At 42.3% G+C, this 10456-nt stretch overlaps 1 protein-coding gene across 5 annotated transcripts in view; it reads left to right on the top strand.

The window, feature by feature from the left end:
* Positions 1-1648: 1648 nt before the first annotated feature.
* Positions 1649-10456, top strand: part of PCMT1 (protein-L-isoaspartate (D-aspartate) O-methyltransferase) — a 48603-nt gene continuing 39795 nt past the window's right edge. For 3 of the 5 annotated variants that reach the window (XM_082474882.1, XM_082474881.1, XM_082474880.1), the window contains exon 1: positions 1655-1898. In XM_082474882.1, coding sequence (XP_082331008.1) covers positions 1670-1898 — 229 coding nt within the window. In that variant the 5' untranslated portion in view covers positions 1655-1669. Of the gene's footprint in view, positions 1899-10456 lie in introns of all 5 variants that reach the window. The other 2 variants (XM_082474883.1, XM_082474879.1) reach the window with 2 other exon arrangements.

Here is a 10456-nt window from a genome sequence, read left to right as displayed (position 1 = left end):
CCCCCCCTTTTAAAAAAATTCCTGTCTCTCAGAATCCTGTCCCTCCTTCAAGGACCAGTTCTTTCCTCTATCTTTTCCTCTTACTCCAGCCCATGATGATCTAAATAAACATGTCCCTTAATGTCTAGACCACTAATAGCACTTATATTTTGCCCCCTGTTGCTAATTTTCTTTTGATGCAAATCTCCCCACTTTGAATGTAAATCTTATTACATACAGGAGGTATGACTTATTCATCTTAAAAAAAAAACCTCCTTTATACTATATTCATAACTGTGTTGGTTGTTTCTTTAAAAGGGGCCATGATTTTGTTTCTAACTGATATTGGCAGTCCTACTTCCTAGCCACAGCTAATGGAAGCACCTCATGGAAATGCAGTCCATCTAGGTCAGCTTTAGAGAGAGTTATCAGGTTCTTAATTGAAAATTGACTGGTGTCGTTTTGTTTTGTTTTTAACCGGAAGACTATTAGGAAACTGCAGAGAGATGAAATAGAAAATTATTAGTCCCAAACTGACAATTTTATTCCCAATATTGAAGTAAAGAATACTGTTTCATTTATTATCGCAGAACACAGGGAAATAGTTAATATATAAGTATATTTAGGATTGGAAGTAGACTAGATACCACATTTGCTAAGGTGTGGTTAGAATATGAAAATTGTTGCTGACGCAGTAGCATCGATGTCTTGACATAGCTTTGTTTCCTTCCTTAAAAGTTTATTGGACTAAATGTGAATGGATTCTTCCAGTCTCAGTTCTGATCAGGAGTCAGCAAGTTGGATGCTACAGGCAATGTTCCTTGTCAGCTTCTCACTCAATGTCTTGCACAGCTGATAGCAACAAACCTGGTGTCCAGTCTAACGGTGGAATTTGTGAGGCTTAAATAGCTGAAAACGCACACTTGTGTTGGGCGAATAACACATTCGCCATAGGATACTGTAGTATTTTTAACCAAGTGCGCTGTCCTAAGGAGCAAAGGATTCCCCACGCTCCACCCCCCCACCCCAGGTCTCGGTATTCTTCCACTCTCTGAATTTGTGCTTTAGAGTGGAGAACAAATCAGGGTCCCGAAGTCTCTGCTAACGAAACACTAACGTACTTGTCACAAGCCAGAGGCTGGAGTACTCGGGTTAGAGAAGACCTTTGCCCTCCAGTTCTATTAAGATTATTGAGGCTCCACCATAGGGAGCTCTGTCTCCAACCGACCTAAATATTAGTCATTCATTGGGTTGGGTGAGGCAGGACGAAGGAAGCCCACCGTCTAACAATCTGAACAGTTATAGGAGCAGACCCGTCGCTCTCAACAGCTAATCTAGCTGCGACTGCGAAGCCACCGGCAGCAGCGGAACGAGATCCGCCCTGCCATCCCGCCACCGCGCTCGGTGACCAGAGCCGCAGCGAGGCTCGCCACCGACCGCGCCAGGGCCCACCCCGCCTGACCGCAGGACAAACTCAGCAAGGAGGCGTTGCGCAGCCCGAGGCCTCAGAAAGGCCACTCAGAGGTGGCGGTGGCGGTGGCGCTGACTCAGCGGGACCAACCCGCCAGTCCCGGGCGGCCGCAGCGGCCCCTCGCGCGGGCTGCAGGGCGTGAGGCCACCCCCGCCTCCTGCCCCACCCGGCCGCACCCGAGTCCGCGCGGCGTCATAAAGCGCATGCGTGCCGCGGGGGATGCCGGGAGCGCGCAGTGGCGGCAGCGGCGGCGACGGCAGTAGGAGCGGCAGCTACAGCGGGGACGCGAGTGGGGCGGTGACCGTGTGGGAGGTGGTCTCACTCTTGGGGAAGCTGCTGGGCACTGTCGCCGCGCTGAAGGTAGTTCTGTACCTGCTCCGGGTGTGCTTAGCGATGGCCTGGAAATCCGGCGGCGCCAGCCACTCGGAGCTAATCCACAACCTCCGCAGTAAGTGCCACCCCCGCCCGGTGTGGGGCAACTGGGGAAGGCCAGGCCTGGATCGGATCCCCTGGGCCTTTCGGAACGTTCCGTCTACCCCCGTGCCTGCTGGAGGGCTTCGGCGCACGGTTGCACCAGCGGTCCGGAACGGCAAGCGCTGGCGATTGCCTCCCCCGGGACCTGTCACTCATCGGCGACGTGCACAGGAACCAGAGAGAAAGAGCCAGGGGCCGCTGCTAGTGGGGCAGGGGCAGGCGTCTCCCCGCGGGCCTGGGGAAGGGGGCGCGGCACAGGTGGTGGGCTGTCACTCGAGTCCGCCACCTCCCTGTCCGGGTCCGGCGGGCGAGGGGCGTGCCTTGGGGAGTGGGATGTTGGCCAGGGCTCGTAGAGACTGGGCTGGAACTGAGGGGACCCCCCTTCGACCCCCGCGTCTTCTCACTTCCTCCTCTGTCATATCAGTCGACCTAGCTGCAAGCTTTCTCCCCTGTTCTGCCTCCCCCGCCCTTCGTTTTTTCCTCTGGCGGGAGATGCCACCGTCTGATACTGGCGAGGGGAGGGAGAGGGAGATGAGAGTAATGTTATTGCGGATGCTGGGAGAAATTTCTGGGGCGGCTGTCCAGTGGAAAGCTTCGTGGGGGGCGGAGGAAGAGATAACTAGGGGATGCTCTTCCTGAGGGACAGCGTATTTCAGGAGCCTTTAGAGGTCCTGGGATCCAGCAAACGATTGTGTGTGTGGAATGTTCTAACTTTTTTCAGGGCTACCATATGCTTTAAAAGCCTTGTATGGAAGTTTCTTTACACCATTATCTTTAGTTATTGTATTCCTGCCTCTGATGATAATTTTAGGGTGGGACGAGTGCTGTGTCACTTTCTTGTTTTAAATCGAAATGTAGTGTCGCCGTCTGGTCGGGAGACCAGAAGGACCGCAGTCCATCATACTTTCACTCTGGTCAGAATTTATAGCACCCTTCTGTGCCACTGACTTTGCAAATAATCACAATCCTGCCACGTGACTTTTTTTTTTAAATTTTTGGCTGTGTTGGGTCTTCGTTTCTGTGCGAGGGCTTTCTCCAGTTGCGGCAAGCGGGGGCCACTCTTCATCGCGGTGCGCGGGCCTCTCACCATCGCGGCCTCTCTTGTTTGGGGGCACGGACTCCAGACGCGCAGGCTCAGTAGTGGTGGCTCACGGGCCCAGTTGCTCCGCGGCACGTGGGATCTTCCCGGACCAGGGCTCGAACCCGTGTTCCCTGCATTGGCAGGCAGACTCTCAACCACTGCGCCACCAGGGAAGCCCTACGTGATATTTTTAATTGTTAAGGATGATTTAGCTTTTCACGTGTTTGTCATGTTTCCTAATTCGATTTGTAACCTCCTTGAGGGCTGGGGCTTTTTTTTTTTTTTTTAAGCATCTTTGAATCCTCTCAAACAACTTAATAATCATTCCTTTTTTCATAAATGCCAATTAAATGTATATTATATGCTTGGATCTATACTAGGAATACCAAGATTAGTGAGAGAAATAAATAACATTGGCTGGCACATGGTTAGTATTAATACCTAATATTAGTCATTTGACTGTTTTTTTTAAACAGTATTTAAAACTTGTTTCCTTAGCGTTTAGTAATGAATGTTTAGATTTAAAAATCCTGTCAAGCATTGCCAGTATTCACTTTATGGAAGGATATTTGATTGGAAGTGGAAATTTATGTGCTGAGACAATATTAAGTGTGATTTAGGTTCCCACGGATCGAGCAGAAGCTCAATATGTTGTAAATATTTTAATAAAATTTCTTAAAATGATCTAGTGCCTGCTAGTACAGGATACACACCTGAAACATTCTGTACTTGAATTGTGATTAAGTAATTTTCCACCGGTAGGTTATCGCAGTAGACACTTGGCTGTGGCAGAAACTGTAATCAATCAGGCTCTTAAAGTCTCTCCTTTCTGGGCCAAATTTGTAGTCAGCCAAAACTAGATCTTTTCCCAGTGGTTTTATAGTTACTTTAATGTATTGCATTACTATTCTTAGTTGAAATTTCTAAGGATGTTTTCCTATCAGAAAATTTAATGAGAAATATTTAACATACATGGATGTTGATATTGTGGATATTTCATTTTATACTAGATCTGTGATTGGTAAGAGGAAATGAGTGCTCAAATTGTTTAGCCTCTTTTGTAACACTTGTGCAACTTTAGTTTCAACTTCTTGCTGAATTGATTGTAGCCAATAGATTTCATTTTTATTAGTTTGTTACAACAGTAATGTTTGCTCATGGGAAAATTTCAGTTGGCACAAATTGAAAATTTCTCACTCTTTACAGGTTATTCCACCCTTGTGTATTCTTCCTAACTTAAAGACTTCTAACTAAATCTTTAGAAAAAGATTAAAATGTGATTATGCTGATATTGAAGTGAAAAAGGGTCTGCAAATTGGAAGAGGAAGCAAATTACAGTTTTAATGGGTTTTTTTAACGAAATGAAGTTCACGATTGGTTTCATTTTAATATTACTATAATAATTTTATTGAAAATACCTACTGAGGTTTTTCTAAGATGTAATAGAAATATGATTGTTTATGATTTCATACTTGAGATATCATTTACAGATTGCCTTAGACTCTAATGGTACATCTCATAATATCTCATAGCTTATGTTGTGATGATAAATGCTCCTAAGTGACTGAGAACAGTGGTCTAAAACTTGAGCATGCTTCAAAATCTCCTGGATCATCTGGAGAGCTTGTTAAAACAAATTAAGACAGATTGCTGGGGCTCTTGGTAATTTGTATTTCTAACAAGTTCCTAAGTAATATGCTCCTGCTGGTCTGGGGACCACACTTGAGAATCACTGACATAGAGAACTGAAAATTACAAGATTAAACCCTGCCAGTGTTTCAGCTGAATCAGTTTTATGCTTTAAAATAAAATTTTAGGAAAAAAGTCTGTAGCAGTCCTGCCCAACAGAGCTGCTTGTAATGTCTGTATCTGTGCTGTTCAATACCATAGCCACCAGCTACATGGGGCATTGAGCATTTGAAATGTGGTTAGCACAACTGAGGAACTGGATTTTTGTGTTATTTAAATTAAATTTAACCACTAGCCACATGTTGGACATTACAGGTGTTTAGAAATGAAAAGTATTATTTTATAATTATAGGCTGATAAGGTACTCATGAAACAAATTAACTTAATTCAAAACAACTGTGAGCCTATTTAGTCCAGGGAATGGGACAATTCAAGTAATGTTTATATTAGAGTTTATTTTCTACTTTTGTTGGGATAATTTCACACCATGGTAAAAGGAAAAGAAGGGGGCAGGAGTGGATGAGCTTGAGAGAGGTGGTCTCCTAGAGCAGGGATGTCCAAACCAGAGTGTTTGTGGAAGGTTAACTCTTAACAGACTTCAAATGCTGCACTGGCCACTTAAAACAAAGCTAACAATTGTTCTTTTACCTATTTTATTTTTGTAAAAAAAAATTCAGTCCACTACCCTAATCCATCAGTTATTTCTACTTATATTTCCTTTGCATCCTTGACTGTGTCATTTTGCATGTATAATGTATATAGAGTTTGTCAAATCAATCAACTGATATTTGACTATCTTCTATATGCAGGACACTGGGGATACAGCAATGAGAAACAAACATCTATTTTCTCTTGTAGCTTACTTCTTGTGGGAGCAGACAAATAAAATATATGTCACATGATAAGTGGCAAAGTAAGGAAGGAGGATAGGGAGTATGGCGTAGTAGATTGGCAGTTGTAGGCAAGAAGACCTCACTAAGGTGTCATTTGAGTTAAGATTTGGTGAAGGGGAAGAAATTCAAGCCATGCAGGTAGAGCTGGGGAACAGGCATTCTAGACAGAGAAAATAGAACGTGCTAGATTTGGATTTGCGGTGTAGGAGAAAGACTGCAGTCAAGGATATGACACTAAGGTTTTAGACCTGGACAATGGGAATGATTTGCCATTTTCTGAGTTGGAAATAAGTGAGTGAGCAGCAGGGATTTTGCGGGGGTGGGGGGATGCAAGGAAGTGTGGGAGAGCAGGGGTTTATTTGGGGAGATGTTTGGTTTGAGTTGCTTATAAGACATTAAAGTGGAGACCTTCAGCAGGCACTTAAATTTGTAAGAATTATGATAATTTATAGCTTTTGTATCCTTATTTATCTCTGCAAATAAATTGAAATTATTCTTATTCTATTTAGAGTGTCAGTTCTTATCAACTAGTAGCATAAATAGTGGAACAGAGAATAGCCTATTAGTTTTATCATGTGCATTCATGGGCCAAATTAGCCAGGTAATAAAATCCTAAGTGACTTTTTTTCAGAAATTTGGGCTTCATTTAGAATCCAGAAAATACTTCCTCATTTTAACTTATATCAAGTCAGTCTTATGGGTATATACTAGTAAGTAAACTTACAGTGCATTGAATAAGATTTAATAGGTAAGATTTTGAGGGAGAATTTTAATATCAATGTGTCTACTTAAATTTAACTAAAATTAAAAATTCAGTTCCTCAGTCATACCAACCACATTTCAAGAGCTCAGTAGCCACACGAGGCTAGTGGCTAACCTGCTGGACAGTGCAGATGTAGAACATTTCCTTTATCATAAGAAGTTCTATTGGGCAGCACTAAATCTACATAATAGGTTGTATTACATTCTATTCAATGTGATCTTAGTTCCATTGTGCTGTTCCACATATTTTTATTAGTGTTGCATTTAGTTCTGGCCAACATGCTTTAAGCGTAGCAGTGAAAAACCGAAGATTATCAGACAAGAGTGGTCAAGATGACAAGAGCATCAGCATTTTATATGATGATTTGATGAGATAGAGGTTGTTTGATTTAGCAATGAGAGAGTTACGGAGAGCAGTAGTGTTTAAATACTTGAAGGAAATCATGTAGTAGAGGGTAAAACCAGGACAAATGGGAGGCACGTTTTGGCTCATTATAAGGAAGTATTCACAAAGCTATCCTAACAGTCAAAGATTTGTCTTTGAAAAGTGGTGTTTTCTGTCACTGGATATGTTGAAGCAAAGAATGGTTGACCATTTCACTGTAAGGGATATTGTGGAAGAGATTTGTCATCTGCTTTCACTGTATACTAGACCTCTCAGGAGCCTTCCATATCCAAGATTCTGTCAGTTTAATCACATCATGGTTTACATGAAATCACCTGTGGGGTATGTATGTTGGGGGTGGGTGGGTGTGTGTGTTTTAGGAGAGAGCCACAGAAGTTAACATTTGGTTACCTATATTTTAGAGTTTTGCATAACATTTTAGTTTGTCAGAGACGTGAGGAGTGCAAGGAACATCCTCTTTTGAGAAAGTGTCAAGATAGTTAATTACATGTATTTATTAAGACTGATAATGGTTTAGAGAAAGGTGTATTTTTTTAAATTAATTTTTATTGGAGTATAGTTGCTTTACCAATGTTGTGTTAGTTTCTACTGTACAGCAGAGTGAATTGGCTATATGTATACATATATCCCCTCTTTTTTGGATTTCCTTCCTATTTAGGTCACCACAGAGCATTGAGTAGAGTTCCCTGATCTATACAGTAGGTTCTCATTAGTTATCTATTTTATTTTATTTTATTTATATATTAGTTTTGGCTGTGTTGGGTCTTCGTTGCTGCGCGTGGGCTTTCTCTAGATGCGGTGAGCGGGGACTACTCTTCGTTGCGGTGCGCGGGCTTCTCATTGCAGTGGCTTCTCTTGTTGCGGAGCATGGGCTCTAGGTGTGCGGGTTTCAGTAGTTGTGGCTCACGGGCTTCAGTAGTTATGGCTCGCGGGCTCTAGAGCGCAGGCTCAGTAGTTGTGTCGCACAGGGTTAGTTGCTCCGCAGCATGTGCTATCTTCCTGGACCAGGGCTCGAACCCATGTCGCCTGCATTGGCAGGCGGATTCTTAACCACTGAGCCACCAGGGAAGCCCATAGTTATCTATTTTATACATAGTATCAATAGTGTATATATGTCAATCCCAATCTCCCAATTCATCACCACCACCACCCCCCGAGAAAGATGTATTTTTGAATAATCTCTGGTCTTAGATGATATGCTTTATCATAACTTGATATCACTTAAAATTCTTCTTTGATTATAGTGTGAATTTAAAACTAATCCCTTTCAGATTTTCTGTATGGAGAGTGTCTCAGGCTCCACTTACCCCTTATCACGCCTAATCATTCTAGATGGGAAATAAAAGGGGACCATTTTGTTCATTTCTTACTGTTTTCCCTGGCATTTTGTTAGTGGAGGAGAAATAGAGAGTAGATGATTAACAACCGTTCAAGTCATAAAACTATATAATTATGTAATATTTCTTTTATTGAGATGTAACTTTGTAACAAGTTACTTACAGAAATTTAGAGAATGTTTCCACATGACTTGAAATCCATCTGCAGCTTATTTTCTTACCTGTGTTTTCAGTGCTTCATACCAGCACAGGATCTCTTCGTTCTCCATCTCTGCCAGGATTGCTTCTAGTCTTCTATTCTCCCAGATCAAAAGTCTTGGAATAGTTATTGATTCTTTCAGACTGTCCCCAGATTAACTCAACAGTTATTACAAATACCTTTCATAGTCATGCCTTTCACTGTATTTCCATTGATGCTATCCTAGCCTAGGTTCTTAGCTGTCACTTGGAGTGATATGCCTTCAAGTGTCTGATTGGTCATCACACTTTCAATTTCTCTCCCCTCAGGTTCATTCTACACATTATACTGATTGTCCTAGTGTACTGCTTTCTGTTATGTCTCTTTTCTGCCTAGACTTCTGTTGCTTACTGTATCAATTGTAAACACCTCTCGCTTAGCTTTCAGGCCTTTTAAGGGTCTTCTACAACCTGTTGCCATACTCCAACTCCAATCCTGTTCTTCAGACTGATCTCATTTTACTCCTCAGATACCTTGTGTTTTAGGGTACCTGTTCGTCTGCTCTAATAAAGACCAAAATAACAAGGCTTAAACAAAATGAAAGTTTCTGTTTCCTATAACAATCCAAGTATAAGCAGATCAGAACTAATATGGTGGTTCTGTGGTCTTGAGGACCTGGGCTCCTTCTTTCTTGTTGTGCTTCCTAAAGTCTTTCCCTCATCTACACAGTTGAAGATAGTTTACCTCCATCATTTCCATATTCCAGCTGGTGGGGAGAAAAATGGGGAAAGGAGAAAACGCGCATTCCTTTTATGGGCATTATCTGAAGTAGCATGCATAATTTCCGCCTGTGTTCTCACTGAGAAGAACTTAACCATAAGGCTACACATAACTACAGAGAGGCTAGATAATGCACCCAGTTCTACCACTGTGAAAGAAAAGGAGCCCCTGGGGCTTCCCTGGTGGTGCAGTGGTTAAGAATCTGCCTGCCAATGCAGGGGACACGGGTTCGAGCCCAGGTCCGGGAAGATCCCACATGCCACAGAGCAACTAAGCCTGTGCGCCACAACTACTGAGCCTGCACTCTAGAGCCTGCGAGCCACGACTACTGAAGCCCACGCGTCTAGAGCCCGTGCTCCGTAACAAGAGAAGCCACCGCAACAAAGAGTAGTCCCCGCTCCCCGCAACTAGAGAAATCCTGCACGCAGCAACGAAGACCCAATGCAGCCAAAAATAAGTAAATAAAATAAATAAATTAAAAGAAAAGAAAAGGAGTCCCTGCCACATCTTACATCTTGCTCACTAGAGCAAATACACATTGTATATACATCTCTTTAGGTACTATCCATCTGTGATAACAAGGTTAGGAGAATTAAGATTAATTTTTAGTCGAGTAACCATGTGTACATGTTTAAAAGATAAAATAATACAGAAGGGTTTATAATGAAAAATAACAGTTGCTTGCCCTGCTCCTCCCCGCTCCCAGACTGAATACTGCCTCGAGTGAATACTTTTAACTGCATATTTGGGTCTTCTGGTGATTGTCTTCAGTCTCTAAAGCATATGCTTAAACTGCTATTTCTTTATCAACTTTAGACATCATCTACTGACTTCCTGCCAAGATGCATGAGTATTTACACCCTCTAAACTTACTCCCTTCCCCACATATAGTTATACCGTAATTTTTCCTTCCTCTTTTGTGGTTACCTTTGTAACTTTGAGTAATATACTTTAACCTCAATTTTTTGTTCCATAATTTATAAACTGACACTATCCCTTAACCCTTCCACTTTGTAAGAAAGGATACTCATTTTCCAACTTATTAGGGGCTCTTTTATATTGTCAGAGTTGATAGCATTTCATTTTGTTCTGAGCAGTAAATAAATCTACTGCACTTTGTTGATTTTTGTGTTGAAAATTAATAACCATCATCACAAACATTAATGACTGGGTCAACACTTTGCTGAGCTACGTAGCATGCAAGAGTTTATTCCCTGCTCTTTGTTTCTAATATCACAGTCTCCTCTAGTATTGAGGAGGAATAGTCAAATGTTTCTCCTTTTTTTTTTTTTTTTTTTGGCCGCGTGGCTTGTGAATCTTGATTCCCTGACCAGGGATTGAAAGCAGTGAAAAGCATCAAGTCCTAACCACTGGACCACCAGGGAATTCCTTGTTTTTCCTTTTTT

The sequence above is a fragment of the Balaenoptera physalus genome, assembly GCF_965194825.1.
Source record: "Balaenoptera physalus genome assembly, chromosome: 9".
NCBI classification, from domain to species: Eukaryota; Metazoa; Chordata; class Mammalia; order Artiodactyla; family Balaenopteridae; genus Balaenoptera; species Balaenoptera physalus.
The sequence above is the reverse complement of the archived record's forward strand: the minus strand, read 5'-3'. Positions and strand labels throughout refer to the sequence as shown.